Consider the following 20,969-nt stretch of genomic DNA (forward strand, 5'->3'; position numbering starts at 1 on the left):
TTAAGATGTTGCACCCAAGCGTTTTGACGTGGAACTGAGCATAACTGAAAAACTACGTCAGGGTACCTAGCTTTTGCACAACAACATGCACAAACCAAACCGATCATGAATGTAATGACATCGGATTGACGGAGTAATATTTTGTCGGTGCATTAATTTGTAAGTAATCATTGTCATTTTAGCATGTTCAGGCGTAATATTATTTAGTGTTTTTGCATCGGGAATAGCAACAGAGGCAGCAGCGTCACTCAGATGTGGTCTGGGATGGGAATCGCGCTGGAAGCAAGAAGAGTGAGGGACACCCAGCCAGGGATAGATTAGTCCCTATGGCTATGTCGTAAGATTGTTGCAAGATTCAGAAGGGGATGGCTTTGGGGGAATAAAATTATGCAGATGATTATTAGGCTACATACTTACCGGAAAGGAGAGCAAGGAGGAGTAACAATATGCAAATTGAAATCCCTTTTGTTTGGTTGTTAACTTTGAAAGTTTAGTAGGACTGAGACTTATACTTATAGAAACTCCTTCTTTGTAAGATCTTTGAGGGAATGGAATAAACTTGATAATCATGATGACATCGTCAAATCAACATCATTAGAGTCTCTCAAGGGGGCACTTAACGTTACAACACGATAGTGTGCACAACTCGCCCAAGTCAGCGATATGCAGAGTACTACCCTGCTGACTACATGTACAACTTAAGAAGGTTCAAAAGGTATAAATACTTTTCATAACCCTCACACTAAGATTTTGCCTTGTCAGGCATGATTGACAGCTGTGTGCTGGATGTCAGATGTGCAACTAACTCAACAGTTTTATCAGTTCCACTTGGGACAACTCGTCAATTGAGACAACTTAACCATGGAAGGCATGCCATGTTCACCCTTCTCCCTTTTCAAATTTGTCAAATTTCCATGACCAGGCAAGTCATCCCCCACAAATCCCCATCCCCTTATATTCCGGCACAAATTTATACCACTGTCTGCCAGCGTGGGAAGCATCTATCTCCCAATCCTGTTACTCTTTTTTAATTTGGTGGACAGGTGTGAGCGATGTGACTGTAAAGTGGACCAATACGAATCAACTTGTTGCAATCAATGATTGATCCCAACGGTTGAGATGTCTGTTCATTTCATGTTGAGTTATCCCACCGATTGAGTTGTCTCCACAGTCGAGTTGTTCCGAATTGAATTGGCAAACAGTTGAGTTGTCTGAGCCCTCTATGCACTGGCTTTAAAACGCACTGTATGATCAGCTGATCCTGTAATGTACATGAAGATGAAATCTCTGATCTTCTCTGTTTGAAACAATCTTCAGCAATTGTGAATCAGGAAAAAATGGCAATCTCCTAAAGGTGAAATTATTATCAATGGATTGCACAGCTAGATCGAAAATTGACTCATCATGCCCAAACATCAGTTACACTGCAGATTTTTTCTGTTGACGTCTTGTTTTTATAAAGTTTTAACACTGATGACGTGATGATGTGATAAATGAATATTTAACACTGAGTCAGTCCCACAATTTTTCCATGTTTACAATTACTGTATTAGAGCCAACAGTGTAAGCCGGCCAAACCTCAATGCTGCAAATGATAGATCAGAATGATGTTATATGATGTAAATGAATCATGATGTAAGGTATGGTCAACTTCCTTTGGCCATGCACAAAACTGTATTATCCTCAGATCATGCAAATGCACTGAATGGAATGATTGACACCCAAGGAATGTTAGTGTCTTAATCGTGCCCGCTTCACTGCAGATTTTTGTATTCCCTGTGAACAGATTGAGATATCATGGCATCATCATTCATTGAAGAAGAGCTTGCAGAGGTAAAGAGGAGGTGTCTGGAAGAGATCAGAGGGTCTGAACTCATCGCCTGCCATGCAGTGTCTGTCAGAGTCAAGATGACGTAAGACATTAGTTAGATGGTCTAAAATGCTGAAGCAGATTGCTTGAATATCTCTCATTGGCAAAATATGAGCCTGTTCAGTGGAAGGGTTCACTTTTTCTCTCTGAGTATTTCCCTTTGGGGGGGTAGATAGTGTCAGATAAGATCTTGAGACATTCTTAACCTGACAACTTAGTCTCTTTTTTTTTCTTGTAGGAGGACTAAGTTTAAACAGTTGGATGCCTGCCTGCAGTTCTCCGACGGCTACCCAGACACTGCCATCGTGGTGGAGATCAAAAGCAAGACGATTCCTGAGAAGCTTCGAGAGGGTTTAGTCAGGATATGCGACAATGAAGCTAAGAAACTACTCGGCAAACAACAGGTTGGTGCATTAGGCATGGTGAGGAAGTCACTGATTTAAAATCCTTGGCGAGGTTTCTAATGCGAGTGACTCTTCCTTGGTTCAGCTGTTTTTTTCTTTTCTTCCCCACTTTTTTGCATCTCTCACGGGCACCATTACCAACTAAGAAAGAATATACAAGGTCTCATTTGGTTTGGAATCTCCTTGTTTTCCTAATTTCACAGTTGCATGCCTGGTTTGGGAAATATTACGTTATGCTTCGGTTACAAAGCTTCTTTGCCATAATTTTATACATAAATTCCATCCAAACCTGAGTTTCCTAAATGTCCTTAATGAAGCCACTTCACAGTAACTGTAAGGAAACTTAATTTTAGATTTGGCTGATCTGGTTTTGATGAGGATGATCCTTCTGTAGTGCAGCCAAGTTCATGATAAATTTATGACAGTGGAAAGGAATACAGGAATGCTTATTTCTCAGTGATGGAGTGGCACTGAAAACCATTGACCCAAGTTGCACAAATGGATGATTCATGTTTGCCATTTATTGACCTTTACAGTCCTCAGTCCTCCGACGTGTTAGATTCAGGACTCTTAGGTTGAGGACTCTCGAGGTTCATCCAAACACTTTGTGTTATTTCTTAGGTGATGCCAATGTTGAAATTCATTCGCCAGTTCATCGATGATAACCCCTTCACACCTTGTAGCGAGGAGCTCGCATTCATCAAGAAGGAACTGGTGGAGGCACAAGACACGTTCAAAACGAAACAGAAAGCTGGAGTCATCGTCTACACGATACGGAAATTAGAGTACTTCTTGAAGGTCAAGTTGACTGTGCCTGACAATTATCCTGAAGAACAAGTCCAGTAAGTGTGCCACCCGAGAGCAGTCGCCATCATCAAGGCACTTTCCAATGTCAATAAGTAGATAAAAATCATAAGGTGGTGTATAAGAAATAAATCCCCGACAGAGTGTATTATATGAATACCTTGGCTGTTGACTATGTTGAGGTATTCAAGCATATCAACTCGAAGAAGTACCCTGAGAATATCCAAGTTGTTGTACTCAGGTTTGGCCCTAACTGCCTGTCCAAATATCAGTACATTTCTGGCTCACTTGTGTCAGTTGTGGGTCCAAACACCACGTTTGTATGTAGCATTGGTTCATTGAATAGCCCTCCATCATCTACTGATGATGTGTCGCTGTGTTTACTGCCATGCACGGGGGGGTCATCCTAACTTTTCCTAAGGCACAAGGACATGTAGGAGATATAAGGCACGTAGTGGATACATTTGATCAAAGGAAAGTGAAAGGTGCAGTCGTACTATTTCCAATTGTGAAGGATAATTTCCCAGGAAGATTCAAAACAATGGTTACATAAAACAACTGCCTTTTTAAAATGGAGATAATCGTATTCATGTGCTTATGATAGCAGTGTGTACACCGATGACTTCCTGTTCTGTTCCTCCAATGCATTGCAGTAAACAAGTTGATCCATCTAACAACTTGCACCTCATTAACCACAAAGGGACACAAGAAAGACTCGGCTGAATTCTGCAAGGTGCTTGATTTTTCTGAGGACACATGAAGATCCAATGTCATTTGCAGCTTTCCAGATTTTGGCCATGAAGATCTTGTTGTTAATTCTACACGCTATAGTTCGTAATCCACACGGCAAGGTTCTGGGTTTTCATTGCCCTGTGACCGCTTGCCTGTGATGGGGAAACCAGATTGGTGCCTTAAGGTTCACCCTTTTTGGTTTTCTGGCAGAATTGGAGACATCGAGCATAATTTCCCTGAGATGTTCTCCAAGATGTTCTCCTCACAAGCTGTGGAGATCGCCAGGCAGAGTGTGACGCCACCACTCAAAAAGAACCCTAAGTAAGCTGTCTGTCTTTAATCTCCTACATGAGACCCAGTTGTTCAGCTGCATGTTATACAAATACATCATGCATATTCATTCTTGATGAGAAGAGCCTCACCCTTCAAGGTCAAGCTATCCATTCATACCAAAGACAAAACTGGTACTGAGCTCTGTTTTGCAAATTCACCATGCATATTCATTCTTGATGACAGAGACCCGCCCTTTGAGGTTAAGCCATCCCTTCGACCTGTTTGTGAGTTTCTTGTCCGAGAGTGTGTACGCAAATATCCAGCAGAGCTCTGTCACTTATGCCAGGACACAGCCTTCCCAAAGAGACCAGAGGTGATTATTTGGTTGGGGGGGGTAGGAAAATCATTTTTAAAGAATTTGAAATTGTGTTGCTGTGTATTAAACATAAAAATTATTGGAAAGCTTCAGTAAACAGTGATTGGGTCATAGTACATAGTTCAAGATTTCATGTATCAGAACTTAAGGAGGGAGTGTTGTACTTACTTGAATGGAGCCAGACTGTAGAATCTTTTGCCACCTTTTGGAAGGGAACATCTGAGTCATGCATTACTCACAGCAACTCAGTTGCAGATAATGTGTCAAAAATTCATACACAGTTTCTCTAGGCACAGTTTGTTTACAAATACAGTATTCTGCAAGATGTGCCATATTCTTCTCTTTTCTAGCATGTAGTTAACGATCCGACACACGGCAGACATGTAGAATGGATGTACTGTGGTCACATATTCCACCATGGTTGTGTAGATGAGTACATGAAGACACCACCTTTCACAGGTAATATCCTTTTCTCCCCTAAATACAACTGTTTACAGCGTAAAACTAGTTTGGGAATTATTGTTTCAATTTATTGCAAGAAGTATCTTGGAATTGATTGTATGCCCATTACAGCATGAGCAGTATTCAAATCAAATCAGTAAAAGAAGTTTGAGAGGCTTCCGATGCAGATACATTTTGGAAGGTCAACCATTCCTTTAAATGCAGAAGTGATGGTTGAGTGCCACTGTGAAAGATACTGAGAGTATGAGGTTGGATGGATTTGTGTCAATAGTTTTCATCACATAGAGCTCCGAGAACAGTTGTTTTTATATATAAACGGCCCCTAATAGTGGCTTTGCATGGTAGCCATCTTGCAGGGCATTCCCTTAGTTCTACAGGGAAACTTCCTTTGTGCATACCTTACAAGTTGTTACAAGTGTATTTCTCCAGTATTCGTATTCAGATTACATGGAAATAGTTAGCAATGTCATTTGAAGATACTGCAGGGGAACTCATTAGGAAGCAAAGCTTTTTAGCATGAGCCCGTTACGTTAAACATTACCATAAATGGGAAATGCGAATACACGTAAAGCATCCAATACATACACATTACATATAAATACAAACATCAACAAAAGTACTACAGTTCAGCAGGTATATCAAAACCACAAGGAATAAAGTAACTTAAACACAGGCATGATAAATGGTATGTTTGAGTTGTGGTAAATTTAAATAATCGTTTAAAAACAGGTAGTTTGGTAGGAGCTTTGTGGAAACAAAAGCATGAGCCTGCAAAATAGCAGCCATGCAAGCCCTCTTTGAGCCTTGAAAACAAATTTCACGAGATTTACTTACCTTTGGTACACACTGAGGGTAAGACCTAGTCAGCGGTGTGCTTATATCTTTGTTTTTCTCATCTCTGATTCTCAGGGGGCAAGAAATGTCCCAAGTGCGCCAAGAGACTGTACCACAACAAATGGAACGTGACCCCTAAGCTTGCCGAGGAGAGGTGGGCTCACCACCAAGCCCGACAACGAGAGCTGGAGGAAGTGACAGACTTTCTACAGTAGGACACATCCGTAGTAACCGAAATCTATTTAAAATGGCCATCCCCTCTGGTCATGAGCGGCAAGATCACGGATGCAGTTCTCTTTCTAGATAAAAGCAGCTGTCGACCCACCTGTCAGACAGGACCCCCTTCTCTCGGTAAAATGTCTCCTGCTTTGAAATCAGATGCCAGGCAACATGTTAAAAGGGAATCCGAATGTAGCGAGCTGGAAGACGTGAGATGGCAGAACAAGTAAAACCAGAAAAGCTCCACTATTTGGACATCCTCCAGTTGCCAGCAAGCAGTAGAACGCCAGCCACAGTGTGTGCACTAGACCCAGCTGCAAGCTACATGTGAGCAACTTGCCCCTTGGTCAAAGATTCTGCAAGATGGACTTCCACACACTGTGCAACGCTCAGGCTGGGAAGGCATGTTAGTGCATAAGACAAGATCAGCACATGCAGCGTGCCGAAGCTGATCTCGGTGAGATGCAGTGCACTCGTGGTATCAAATTCTTTACTGACTGCAAATCATGCAGCATGGTATCTTGTGAAGACGGACAAGACAGTTGTAGGATTCCATCCGATATGGGTACTATGATCGAGTGGAAGCTGGTTTCCATTATTAGCAATATTCCCCTTTCTGGCCGGTAATGGCTGGCTCAAACCCCAGCCATTTTGGTCAAACCGTACAAAGCTATAATCTTAATCATGTTCAATGCAGCAAGATTGTATGTAATTTTATTTGCATCAGATTGATCTTAGATTTATCAGATACCTTCCAGTTCCTCAAAACAGTTGTTCCACACCCCAGCTTTTATTACAAAAAAGTACTTGACAAGTATGTGCAGATCAGGCATTTAGTGATCTGTATGCTTTGCACTTAGTTGAACCTCATTAACCACTTCCTGCTGGGGACTCTGGAATCAGAGATGTATGGTTTATATGCGTGGCCGGGGTCTCCGAACTCGGACAAAGGAAACAGGGCCCTGTAACAAAAGACCGTACTCCGAACAAAAGACCAGGCTGCTGGGCATTACCGACATTTTTCATTCTCAAAAGTGGTGATAATCCAGCCCTGTTTTGAAACTATATACCAGGGTTTGGGGCATTAGCAAAAGCGCTACACCACTGCAGCGATGAGCCACACAGCACCGCTGCTCGCTAATCTGGCCCCTATTGAAAAGAGGTCAGCAGTGCACTGAGCAGGTTCGTGAACAAAAGACATTGATACAACACCGCACAATCTGGGCTCTGCTTACAAGGCTGCAGGCCTGGCTGAAATACTCGGGCGTCAATGAAGGTCACCTGTCAACTCAGAGTAGTGCCTAAAGATTACTTCGTGCGGCTATAAACGACCGTTAAATGAAATGATGAATTTTTGAAGGATTTTGAAAACGCAAAAATGATAGTCATGCCGGCCCAGCATCATCAACATTGGAAAATGCCCCGGAATGAAGTGGTTAATAAGAGCCCTGTCAATACAAGATTCTGCTTACAAGGAAATCTTTAGGTTCCAATCCTTTTGTTTTTCACTGTTTTTACTCCTGATAATACAAGGTTCCCATAATAACAACTTAATTTGCCAAAGGACCTCTTACTAACGAGGTTCGACTGTACCTTCTAATAAAGAGTCATAGATATTTCAATTCTTTTATTGGAGGTATATTTATTTGCTTTTCCACAGTGTTATGGTAAAATTATACCCGGTAAGATATGGGACAGAGGGGTACCCCGCCCCACATGTCCAAACCCTATATATGTAGACACTCTAGGCAATGACCAATGCAAAAGGGGGGGGTCTCTTCGTCCCATATCTTGCTTTAAGTGGGTAAAATAATAGTGTAAATTTATTACTAGGGGGAAAAGCAATATGCCTGTCAATATTGGAACTAATGGAGGGGCTGTAGCATCTCCTGCTTGTAGGTGCGAGTGGCTGTTCCTACATCTAGTGAACACTACTTCATGTTGCCATTTCGGAGCAAATGGCAATTTCCCAGACCCAAACGCCTTAGATTCTTGGACTGTAGCATGAGCCGCGAGAACCGTTTCACAGTAAAGATCAGCCACTCAGACATTCATGATGAGATTGCACAAAATGATTTGTTCAGTTGACCCATCTGAAATTTCCTCATACAAGATCTTAAATGTTACATTTGCACGTAATTGGAAACTGGACGTTTGGTCGGAAAATTTACCAAAGCAAGTCCGCTGAAATGAAGATAGAACATACTTGCTTGCTGCATTTTCAAGTTGGTTTTTACCATAGGCGATTCACACTGAGGGCAGAAGCTTAATATCAATCGCTGATCATAATTACAGATGTTGTTTAGACAAGTACATGTATACATTTCTTTAAAAAAATCAGCATTCAACTTGAACAAGTGAACTGGTTCATGTTGTTGGCGGTTGTTTCTTGGATTTCTTTGTTGACTTCACTTCTCTGGCGCCCGGTTTCTGGAAACCTGCTGTGTCAGTTTCCACGGACATTTCTGAAGTGTGTGAAGAGCCAGGCTGATGCATGCTCGTTGACTGGTTGGTTTCCAAAGCCGGCGTCTCTTGCGCCGCACGGCGTCGCCGTTTGCTGAACTGCCTGTGAACTGTGATGGGAAGGGGGAAGGGGGAAAAGTCATTTGGAGGCTGAAAGCGGCAGGCATATGCAGCTCTAAGACACTAGGATGTGGATGAAAACGGTGCCATACCATGCTCTGTACTTTCCTTGCCAAACGAAAGTATGAAGAAATAACTATTAAAATGTGCAAGGGAACACCATTCTTCAAACAAAACAGGAGGAAGACGAGCAGTAATTCACAGAAATTTGGGTGCCACAAAAAATCAGGCATGTAAAGAGTTACAGAAACTGCTGTAAGGTGCTTTGATTTTGAACAGGACCCTCGTTCGTAGAAGTCACTCTAGAACCAGCTTGATGTGCCGTCTTGTCATCATACCTGGTGCATGTGACGTCACATCAACGAGTCTCATCCCGTCCCTCTCTCCGCCGACAGCAAAGATGAAGGGGGAGTTGGGACTGCAGTGCACACAGTTGACGGTACCCATCTTGGGGTCCTTGGACACAATCAGGGAAGGCTTGTTGTCCTGAACAACAGAAAAACAATACATGTATAAACATGTGATTCATCAGGATGATGCTGCTCAAAAGTCATCTAAACTTGATTCGAATAAAGATAAACAAAACATGAAGATACTAGAGGGTTCTGACAATCAATAATCGTTGTTACAAAATGGCAAATATTAACAAACTTAATAGGAGCCACTGGAGAGAAAGAAGTGGCAAAGGTGGTCATTTCACTAAAATACTGGCTACTTTGCCAGCTGGAACCAAGACTAGATACATATAAAATACTGGCTACTTTGCCAGCTGGAACCAAGACTAGATACATATATTTTCTAGATAAATATATTTTAACATTTTCATGGATGTACAATGATACACTTGAACCATTAATTTCCAGCTCGAAAGATGTTCAACTTCAGAAAAAAAAAGCAAAATTACCATATTTTGTGTATATGTTTGTAATAAGTGCCCACCCGTTTTCAAAGAATTTAGTCACCTTTTGAACATGCTTTGCTCTTACTGCAACATGCACACTATCATAAACGTAAAATATTGAACAATTTAATAAGCAGGCCCCCACACGCTTATGTCATTTGAAGCCCTGCTTTACCTTAATGTCCCACACTTTGTACAGATGATCGGCTGAGGCAGTGACCAGACAGGACGGCACTTCGGTACTCAGACTCAGTGCTGTCACTGCATCGTCGTGAGCTTTCAATGTGAAGACAGGTTTGTCTGTCCGCACGTCCATGCAATAAACGTTGCCTTTGTCCGTGCTGGCCTACAGGTATAAAAAAGAAAAAAGCTTGACAAAACTTCTTTTCAACTTTGTGGCAAAGATTTTTTTCAGCACGTTGATGCCAAAAATAAACCTAGAAATTACATGTACATCACTACCCGGGAAAACTGACTTTTTTTTAACTCTGACTCCATACGCAGGTAGTCCCCAATAGTCAGGCTTTTCTAAAAAACATACCACTGCTGCCCTTTGCCTTCATGAGATCCCCTGTAATAAAGATGCTACAAATTTGTGCGTATTCAGACGAAATATGGTCAGGTGCATGGTGGCTGATGCAAGCATGGAGAATGCCATTCACTGGTTCTCATGTAGGCCGCACAGTGTGAACTATTGTTAAAGCACGACGTCAATAGCTACACGCTGGTTCGGGCATAATCTTGTCAAGTGCATTCACATACCATCACATGAAAACTACATATATTTTCAGGTGAAACAGGCAAATAAGAGATCCCTCACTTTACTGACCAGGAAATGGAAAGGTTGGAAGTGGTCCCATATGACTCGCTCAATCTCACCATCCAGTGACCACGTTTTGAAGCTGTCGTGTGCACTTCGACAATCGAACACCTTTACAGACCTGTGACAAATACACTCACTTGTTAAACACGCACACAAAAAAGGTGATATAACCCAACAAAAGTCTGTCCTCCTTGGAGGAATTCAACATCGTCAGCCCTTGTCTATCCACGGATGATTTGTTCACCGGCTGCTCAGCTAGACATACAAGCATACTTACATATCAAAGCTGCCGCTAGCCAGGGACTGTGCCTCAAATGGATGCCATGCGACCGTCTGTACCTACAGAGGAGAAAATCAAATCACATTAGGTTCCGGAAAAATGCTTCAATATTATACGCCTAACACAGATTCAGAGTGTAGAGGCAGTCCTTCAAATGTTGCTAAGGTTATTCTCTCTTCCTCCCACAAAGGTGGGGTGTGAATCTTTTCACAGCATCTCTTTCCATTTTAATTGAGCGCGTATTACACATTACCTCCTTCAACCGAAGGTGCTACCTACGACTTGTTGAAATCGGTCCATTTATTTTGGGTACAAAATTCTTTTAGGCTTGACTAAAGTTAGACCTAATACAGACTCCCATCTCTCTTACTTTGTCAGAATGGTGAGTGAGTAGGGACAAGACTTTCTGCTGCGCCATATCCCACAATGCAATAGTGTTGTCTGCTGAAGCGCTCGCCAGACCATGACGGACGTGCCTGTTCCATGCAATGTCCAACACGGCATCTGTATGGCCTTCGGTGGGTTTGGGAGCTTTCTGCAAACAAGGTTCAACAGTAAATTTAGTGCCTATGCTAAAAAGTGCCAGAGAGAATTAAATCTTTGATAAATTCTAAATTCCATACACCAAACTGCCAGATTTAGGGGCGACATATTATAAAAGAATGCATTCCTGAATCACTGGGCAAAATCAAGAAAGCATTTTTAACTTGTTTAAAAATGGGTTCATTTTTAAACTTGATGAACATGAATGCCAACTGTCAAGTACAGAAACAACCTTCACTCTGTCATTTTTTGATACTTGCAACTCTGTCCTAATAATCAGACGGTTTTTTTCTGCTGCTGGAATGTTTGCAAACTCCCCAAAACAAGCTTAGTTTTGTCCACTGACTTTTCATTTCCAATTTCAAGTTACCTTTTTGGACTTTTTTTTCCTCTTTCCCAGGGTAAAAGCTGGCTCCAGGCAATCAACCACATCCAGGTTCCACACGTCAATGACTGGGGTCATATAACCCATGGCCACATAGTTGCCTGCATCAAACAAAAAAGTGCCTGATAAACAGCTGTACTGCATAGAGTTTGCCTACAAATAAGAGTCAGATGTTCATGTCACAAAGGAGGATAGACACAAGGCAATCAAGAGAGGATCAAACAACTGACTTAAATTGTTAAGATTTTTTTTATGGGGGGCACTTAGGTATTGAAAAACGAGTAAGAAAATGCATAGAAGAGACCACTTATCACAACACTCAGGCATCAGAAGCTCTCTAGGGCTGAGTAAATTCGAATATTCAAATTCGAAAAAAATACTACTCAAATATTCGACAATCAATTGACCATTCAGTTATTTGGATATTCGGCACAGCCCTAAAGCTCTAAAGTGGGAATCTCCCCACAACTTTTCCTTCAGAGTTTTACAAAGTCAGGACATAGATTTACTACCTCTCAGACAAATCCAACCTACCTATGCATACAATCCAACCTACCTATGCATACAGCCCCACTGCTAGCCTCAGGCATTAAGGACAGCCATAATACTAGTCTGGGGACACCACAAGAACAATAGATAATATCGATGCTTTGAACTGTTTTTTGGGAGATGGATGAGGCCAGGTTCTCTCCAGGGGGCCCTCTCCCAAGACTACAGGTATTTATGCATGGAAAAGCAACTTCCCAGCTTTACAATGCAGCTCTTTCCGACTACACTAGTGTCAGAAGCCTAAGTGTACAGAGAACCCAAACAGTACTTGCGAAGATTGGTACGGCTGATCCAAACATTGAGAAATGTTCGAATTAATGTGCTGCATTATAAGTGGTTATGTGAAGATAACGTTCACCTGGTGTGGAGTCTTTGGGGTTAAAGTTCATCCACTCGGCAGCCAGAGGGAATGATGGGAGGAGAATGTCGTGGTGAACATAGAGGGTGCCTTCATCTTCATTGTAAACTGTACAAAGAGTGAAACACGATAAAGAACTGGAAATGTCCAAGCTGATATTTCAAATTCTCTAAAATTCAAGATAATTTCAAAAGGGATGAGGGTAAACACTGAAGAAGGCAGATAAGGCTTATTTGATAAATCAACACTGCAACATCCAGGCTTACGTACATGAATGTACGCATGGAATGCATATTCTACAAGCTACTAAAAGACCACTGTGCAAACATGAACAGCCAAAACAAAAACAAAAACAAAACAGAATGTAACTAGGAACTCCAAAGTTGCAAAAAGACCTTTGAAGACTTTTTCAAAAGGAGACATGGAGCTACGTTCGAGTGTAACTTACATGTACACATCGGACTGACTCAGCCTGAACAAAGCTAAAAACAATGTGGTTGGCACATTTCTTTAATATTTGCATCTAATCAACAGGCAGTCCAAATTAGACACGGACTATTACAATCTGCCCAACCCTAAGAAATGGACACATCCCTCAACTGGAGTACCCACCATACACCTCCAGACAGCTTGCATCTTCCTGTGCCCTGCCGGCAACAATCAGATTGTCCCTGGGCTGGATGACAAGGTCTTCCAAGTCATCTCGGTCTTCCTGGGGGGGGGGTGCACAATTAAAAGGCTTTTCATGAAGTGATACATATTTGCTCTGTCTATCTTAAACGTTCATTTAAGACTGGTCGGGAGAGTGGACGTTGATAATGGCTCAGCCATAGAAATGGCTCAACTTTCAGAGGTACTTACAAGTTGAAAATGAAGTTGAACATTTTTCTTAAAAATATAAGATATCTGTACAGTTTAGATACTACGAAGAAAACTGTATACTTCACAACCATACCAACACTTCAGTACAAAGCACGTGTTCATAGTGAGTGATTTGAAAAGACAACTCCAAATGTACAAAAAGGGCAGAAACAGAATTCCTGTTGATTACAAATGCAGCAATTCAATAGTGATGGAAGTATACAGAATGCAGGGCAGACGCTGCCAGGCATGCTGCAGCATTACCAAGCACTTGTTTTAAAAGTCCTATGTGCACCTGTACGCACATTACCTCATCTTCCTGAAGGGTCATATAAGGGTCATCTCGATTGCTGGCAAACATGGCCAGACCACTGAAGGAATCCTGTCCTGAGGAAATACATGTATGAGCAAGAGGTAATGTATAGAAAACGGCCTTGGACTTAAACGTGAGGTTTACATAACAAAGGTTTCAACTGTCTGAATTTTTAAGTTACATGTGGGAAACTTCCTTAGCTTCCTTAGCCTTCTGAAAATCACTTTCCAAGAGTCCAGAGAAACATTCAAGCACCCATAACATGGCTGTGACTTCACCCAAACAATGCAGGATCCACCAAAGTGCAAAAGGCGTAAAAGTCTGGTGCACTTTGTTGCAATGGGGAACCAACAGCAGCCAAATAAACTGTCCAGGCTGAGCCAATTGGAAATGGTCCCACTGAATGGGTGCCAGTGTTAGGTCCTGTGGTGGCTGGCAGGCTGCCTCTCAAGCCTCCAAGAGCTTGGCATTTTGGGTTGGTGACCTACTGTATCTTGCAGCACTCTGCAGGCAAGTCACTTCGACAAATAATGAACAAAGATGTGTCCAGCAAAGTTTCTAACCAATTTGTCCAGTGTGGTTAGGGTTAATCCTTATAAGGAAATCCTCTAAACCCACTCACAATTTTTGGAATTGCCATTAATTGTTGCTTACCGCCAGTGTCGCTGTCAGGACTGTCATAATTATCCAAATCATATTCAGCTAAATCATCTTCTGTTTCCATGGTGACACCTGACTGAGTGACCTCATTGCTGCCTGAGGCTCCCTCATCACTTAGCTCAGCTGCACGCTTATGTGTCGGTTTGGATTTCTCCACTAAAGCCTGGATGTCGTCCGAGTTCATCTGAACCTGCATAAGATTTTAAAGTTCACAGACATGACTTTAGACAGTCAATTGAATGCTGTTGCTGTCGTGTGCTCAATGCCCACACAAAGGTATTAAGTGCTGTGTGGATTTGTGCACATTGTAATGAAAACCTGTTGTGCATAGTGCATCAAACATTCATGTCAACACAAGCATGCAGTAATGTCACATCTACTGGAATTCTCTTAGATGTTGCACATAGCCATCACTGTTTCTGCATTGAGTCCACATAACACAAAAAACAGCGGCGAAGGGATTTTGAAATTAGAGGGGTGAACTGCCCCCAGGACAAAATGGTAGGGTAGATCAGTGGTCCCCTGAAAAACCTCCCCTAGCTCATCCCAGCAAGCTCAATAAAAGTCATGTACGTACCTTTTCTGGGTTCTCTTTGGCTGCACCTTGAGGCACCCATGCCAGACACGTTATGATGCTACTGGTCATGATTTCCAGAAATCTGCAATAGTTTGAAAGCACGGGCAAAAATTTTCTTTAAAAAGGAAGACGACTGACATATACTTTGTAGATGATATGAAAAATGGCTCATAGGTACGAACGCCACTTGACACCCTGTGCACAAACCCTATGTAGGCCTCGTGTCTGGTCTGAAAAATTCTAGGACCTAAGTGATTTCCCAGTAAAGGACATGGTATTTTCCCCCGTAAATTGAACTTTCCTGGACATGTTTTTGCTTTCTGATGGCAAATAGGTCACTGTAGGGAATAATTACTGGTGTCCGTCATGTCCGTAAATGGAAATCGACGAGTAGGCCTCGGCCTACTACTACTACTAGTACTAGTGCTATGCTGTCCGTAAACTGGGCAACCTGCTAAGTGCTAGTATTAACTTTCGACGTTTGGACATGTCGGCCGCGAAAGCATTTTGGTGGCTCAAAGTCATTCAGGTGATGGAGAGAATCTTTACTTCTGAATGAAACTTACTTAAACCTCGGCACTGCTGCGGAGTGAGTGCTGGTCTTCGAATAGGCTATTTATTTCTTAATTTTAAACACCACATGCAGTACCACCTCACATGCAGCTTAGCCACAGACATACACGTGTAGCGCCCTCTTATGGTATTGTGACGCCGCGGGGCCCCTTCAACGAAGGCGAGGGCGCCCTCCTCCTCGAGGCGCGGCGCGTCGGACGGCACGCCGGAGAGTCCCTGAGCGGCTAGGGACGAGTCCGTTGGGACCGAAGTATACCGTCCCCCAAGAAAGTTGGTCTTCGTCGAGATGATGGCCAATCTGATTGGTCGAAACTTAATGACGTAACCTGGACAGACCTGACTTGAAATAAACTTCGCCTGGACTCCTGACTTATATACAACAATTAACAAGCGGCTGGTTTATTCATCAACTCACTCAACCAATACACCAGTAGAGGGCGCTATTGACGGGGAGACTGTGTGATTATACGTGACCGGACTTCGCCGCGCCCAAAGCAGCGAACACCACAATTAGTTGTGGGCATCCAGTGCCGAATCTGGGGCTTTAGCAAGCCTGCGGGGCTTATTGTCAGGGCTGCGCTACACGCAACTCACGTCACGAGATAGCAATCCGCCCTTGCATCGACCGCAAGCTCCTGTCAGGAACTATACCGCACCACCAATTAGCCCCTCAACCTAACGAGGCTCCTCAACGACACACGCACCACTCGGGACTTAGGCACAGTCACTAGGCTAGGTACCGGTACTAGGTGACTATAACCCTTGCACACGATTCTCGACCTTCACCAGCCCTTAATCAGAACGCGAAAGACTAGACTAAGCTAGCTTAGCCTAGCCTGCGCGCGCCTTTTATAGCTTTCGCGCTGCTCTGACCACGCCCGCGCACGCGCTCACGTGACCATGCAGTGACTTCTGCTGCCCTATCGCACAACGCACAAGGCGGAGCCTATGCGCCGCGCTTGCTTAACACACAGCTATTAGCTATGCGCGCCTAGCATCTGCCTCCGTTACTGGGCAGAGCGCCATCTATAACTTTGCACCGTGCCTAGTGACTAGCGCCCTCTGTCACATCACAGTATTGCACTACGTTTCTTCGGATGGGGGCGATAAGGGTGCAGGCAAGTGAGAATTTCTGGCCAGCTCGAGTTAGCTGTCCCTCACAGTTTCTTGTGAAAAAGGAAATTGTTCGGCCATCAAAACTATGAGGTTGTGTCAATCTTTGTCAGGATCAACTCACTGGGTCTTTTGGGCTTCCGTGTGAGAGTAGAAAGGCTACGAAATACGGTTGAAAAATCCTAAGGGTGCATTTTGGCACTAAATGGGTAGATTTCTACGCGGGAATGATCATAGAGATTTTTTCATAAATCACGAATTTGGGACTTCTGACGTCCAACTCGGCATATTTCGTTCAGAAAAGCCTCCAACCAGTGGGTCTATTTTGCATAGAGGCGGGCGGCTACTTTGAGAGTTGAGCGCATAGTTTGACTCCTATTTGGGGGGTGGTGTTGTCGGTAAAGGGCAAATAAACGAATTCGCTTGGCTAACCCCTATCAAATTCAACAGAAAAGTGAACTTCTGGCCATAATCTTGAATTTCCTAAGGGAAGCGCCGGGGAGGCCAACCTCTCCTTGGAAGTGGGCGCGTACTTAGTGTACGTAGTGCAACCCTAAGCTGCCCGAGATAAACTTGTGGGTTGCCACTTTAAAATCGGAAGTCCGACTTTTCATAGGGTGATTTTGTTTTGTGGAAATAGTTAAAATGTATTGGTTAACCCACAAAAACTTGGAAAGAAACTGAAAGATTATGGACCACTGAGACAATAATTTTTTTTTTAATTTCAGAAACCCTGGGGATGTTGGCGTTATGCATGTTATTGGGCCAAGAACAATGCTGATTTTACACTGTTTTCAATAGGGGTTGAATTAGTGCACTGGACCCATAATGTTGATATTAACTTCTTAAACTGAACGCCAAAAGTCGATAAGCGACCGACCTGCGGCGTTTATGAAATATAGGCCTAGTCAACCCTATCACACAACCTTTTGTGCGCGTCACAGCCGAACACAGTATCGCCGTACATTCTTAAAACGCAATGTCTTTTGATTTCTAATATTTTAACAAAACTAAGTTTTGCCTAGCATTAACTTTGCCAAGGACAGCTTCGAAGTAATTGGAAACTCATTTCCAGATTGATAATGTCCATCGTGCGAAAGCTAAACTTTGTCAAGTATATTATGTTGCCACGGTGACTCGCGGTGGGAATCGTTACATGCTAAATTTCTCATTAACATAAGACCGACAGGATTCCTACGCCCTGTGGACGTCTGTAATTAGACGTCTGGAGACTATGTTGCGCAGTTGCGGACGGGAACTTGTGGTTGAACCACGCCCTTAGTGGCGCTGTTCGTCATGCATATGTAAATCTTACATGTTTTAAAATAAGAATTTTCTACTAGTTCTTCCTTGTAAAAATATTATTATTCAGAGCTGTGGGTTTATAATTCAACAAATTAAAAAAGTACTGTCCTAATGGAACCTTTCTAAAAATTTACTCGACAAATAGGGCATCCGATCAATCGAATTTGAACTACGCAATGGTTGGTTTCCGTCGCAATGAATTCAAAGTTAGAGTGAAAGCAGGAACGGGAACCAGTGTAACTGCATAACAATGAAATTAACACGTGGGGTGGCGTGCATTCATAAATTCGCGGGCCTCGTGGACGGAGCATCATTTTCTCTACGCCATCTTGACAGCCAGAGTATAATTTTGTCGTTTTGGAGTCAAACGGAGCTGTAAGTGGTAAGTGACCCTCATAAGTAGCAGTGGCAGAGTTTCTTGTTTAAAGAGTAAACTGAAAGTCATTAAAATTTGAAACACCGACTTTTTTAGCACGAAATTAAATTTCGACTGCACGCAACTCGTTCATTTCGTCACGGTAGGCTAAATAAGTGAGACTGAAAGTATGCGGACAGTTTAGCATAAGCATATGCGGACAGTTTATTAACCCTTTAGAAGGTGATATCATAGATAAGATGTAATCAGTCAAAGTTAGCAGTGAAAATATTGAAGCATTTACTTCGTAAATATTTAGAATCTTTTAGACCACTATTACGCTAAGGTGTCAAGTGAAGTCTAGATATGGAATTCTTGAAATTCGAAGTTTTCTTCCAAAAGACCTCCTCAAAATGGCTCTTCAGCCCTTTGTGCAATAGGAAAACTTGCCGCAAAGGCAGCTTGGGAAGTGTGTGGCTTATATTTGAAATGGAATGCGTTTCTGATGTCTTTTTGCTTCAGACTGTAAAAAGTCACATACAGTGGTCCAAAATATTGGACAAAAATTTATTATTCTTATAGAACTAGTTCTGGACTTCTGATGGGGTTTGTGAGGCCATGGGGTTTTATGCAGCCCAGGGGTAGCGTTCCATGTATGGACGCCAGTAATTATTCCCTACAGTGACCTTTTTGCCTTCAGAAAGCAAAGGAGTAATTTGCACAATGCCCCCCCCCACTCTAAAAAAGGACCCCTGGAATGACTGGTTACGTGGGAACAAGGTGAAAATCACTTGAAAAGAGTGTGACACTTTGAATTGTAACTGGCTATGAGATTGATCATGCAAGGTGGCAGGGTATTCTGCAATTGAGCCAAGGCAAAAAACCAAATTGTTTTCTTAGAAAACACAAATTTTCAGACCAGTCTCATAGGCTTTGTGCACAGGATTTCAAGTGGCATCCATCTACGGAACTCTTTCCCACAAAACCTATGAGACTGGTCTGAAAAGATCTTGTTTTTCAGTAAATGACTTGGTATTGCCCCTCCTAAATTGAACCTCTCTGGACATTTTTGCTTTATGATTGCGAAAAAGTCACTGAGGGAATAATTTCTGGTGTATGTATTTGGAACTCTACCCGCTTTTACTTGCCACCGTGCCTCTCCTCATCAAAATGATCCACCAATCTGCATACCATGGCCATTCACACAATGTGTCGTGCATTGCACGTACACAGTGTCACAAACATCTGGTATTGGCATGACCATTTACAAGTGTGTGAACAGCTTCACAATGCAGCATGTAGCACTTGCGCATCTTGCCATATATGTACTCCCTCGCTTCCAATCAGAAAACCAATCAGACTTTTCAATAGGTAGCGAAATTAGGCGACCACATCAAGAAACCAGATAAAAATTTCCAATAGCGAGATTTGTAGGTCGGGCTCATTGTCAGTTTTGTACCAGTACAAATGGTCCAAGGCCATATACTTCCCAAATTACCTTTGCTTCCATAGGAAGTCTTTTATTTCAAGGATGGATTTGCGCTGGGGAGACCTCTATTTTAACACTGTGTACTCGGTGTATGCCCCCAAAGGCTTGTGAAAAACCACAAGCGGACTTGGGTGGGACTCGAACCCACGACCTCCTCCTGCTGAAGTCTTTTTTTACACAAAAGTTTGAGGAGCAATTTTGTAGAGGACTTTGGAAGAAAATTTGAAATTTTAAGCATTTGGCAGTTGAATACTTGCAGAATCCAAAAAGTAAGGATTGCCCCAAAGTAGACATAGCCTCTCAAGTCCTGGAAATTTACAAATCTGTTGACTTTTAAGATAAAAAGATTAAAATTTTATTTTGTTATTTTACAGATGATTCCTGCACACTTTGATTTGAATCAGCCACAAGGAAGGTTGGAACCAACACCCATTGCACCTACGGGGCAGAGGAAGAATGTAGCAGTGAAGATGCCTGCCAGCATGGTGTCAAACCCAATGCGACACAATTCTACAATTTGAACTGGAAGTGAAACAATAGACCTACAGTCATACAAGATCATGTATAAATGAACTTGCTATTATCCAGGGTTAGCCTGCCACATGGACCAACTTGAACATGATAATAGTCTATTTCTAAAATACAAGCCAATTGTGCTTTCTGACTGACTGGATATCCATCAATTGAGAGTCAATTACAGTATTTTCAGATCGTTTCCTCTTAGCCATGAAACAATCCCATTAACCTCTATCCATTAACCAAACAAACCTCAATCAGCCCCGAACCATCAACAGTAAATGTAACACCCCCATTAAACCATGACCCCCAACCATTAACAATAAATAACAATCCCATTAACCATATGAAACTCACCTAACCCCCAGCCATTAACAGATATGTAACCAAATGCCATTAACCCATGTCCTAATTAACATGAGGAATGTGATCTGTCTAAATGCTGTAAAAAAAATGAAAAAGCCAAAACATGCTGTTTATGTACTTCACTGGGCATGATGTACTCTTGGATGTTTAAAAATTAACAGCGCATTTCTAAAACTTGCTGCAAATCAAAATTTAAAAAAAAATTTGAAAATCACTGTGAATACCCCAACTGGGCAGTTTTTTTGGTAAAGTTTCTCTGAAGTTCGACCTTTGCCCCAGTGAGAATCAGCTTAATTGTGCAGGTTCCCTGGATAGGGGCATAGTCTTCAACAAATTGGGGAAATCAACATCATCTGCCGCAGTGGACTCTGAATCTTGACTTTAACTGAAATTAAAAGGGAGGAATGCAGGGAAATGACGTAAGCCAGTGTCTAAAAGGAAGAAA

The 20,969-nt window shown here is 42.4% G+C and overlaps 2 protein-coding genes across 3 annotated transcripts; one reads left to right on the top strand and one right to left on the bottom strand.

Moving 5' to 3' along the window:
* Nucleotide 1: 1 nt before the first annotated feature.
* On the top strand, nucleotides 2–7,596 carry LOC110991198 (uncharacterized). 2 transcript variants are annotated; one of them, XM_022256456.2, is made up of 8 exons: nucleotides 2–159; nucleotides 1,787–1,913; nucleotides 2,109–2,274; nucleotides 2,896–3,116; nucleotides 4,021–4,131; nucleotides 4,327–4,456; nucleotides 4,810–4,918; nucleotides 5,831–7,596. In XM_022256456.2, exons 2-8 carry the CDS (start codon nucleotides 1,798–1,800, stop codon nucleotides 5,968–5,970), a joined length of 993 nt encoding a protein of 330 aa, XP_022112148.1. In that variant the 5' UTR covers nucleotides 2–159; nucleotides 1,787–1,797; the 3' UTR covers nucleotides 5,971–7,596. The 2 variants fall into 2 exon arrangements, with proteins under 2 accessions (XP_022112148.1, XP_086990691.1); XM_087134565.1 differs by lacking the exon at nucleotides 2–159 and adding an exon at nucleotides 527–715.
* LOC110973073 (periodic tryptophan protein 1 homolog) lies at nucleotides 7,597–15,521 on the bottom strand. Its single transcript, XM_022223542.2, has 13 exons — nucleotides 15,374–15,521; nucleotides 14,808–14,889; nucleotides 14,225–14,420; nucleotides 13,568–13,644; nucleotides 13,009–13,108; nucleotides 12,397–12,504; nucleotides 11,475–11,590; nucleotides 10,932–11,096; nucleotides 10,559–10,620; nucleotides 10,288–10,399; nucleotides 9,634–9,804; nucleotides 8,896–9,043; nucleotides 7,597–8,547 (listed from the first exon to the last, which is right to left on the bottom strand). The coding sequence occupies exons 2-13, from the start codon at nucleotides 14,874–14,876 to the stop codon at nucleotides 8,342–8,344; spliced, it is 1,530 nt and encodes a 509-aa protein (XP_022079234.2). The 5' UTR covers nucleotides 14,877–14,889; nucleotides 15,374–15,521; the 3' UTR covers nucleotides 7,597–8,341.
* Between the last annotated feature and the right edge of the window lie 5,448 nt (nucleotides 15,522–20,969).

The sequence above is a fragment of the Acanthaster planci genome, linkage group LG03, assembly GCF_054643075.1.
Source record: "Acanthaster planci isolate LZ-2023a linkage group LG03, COTS_SCS, whole genome shotgun sequence".
NCBI classification, from domain to species: Eukaryota; Metazoa; Echinodermata; class Asteroidea; order Valvatida; family Acanthasteridae; genus Acanthaster; species Acanthaster planci.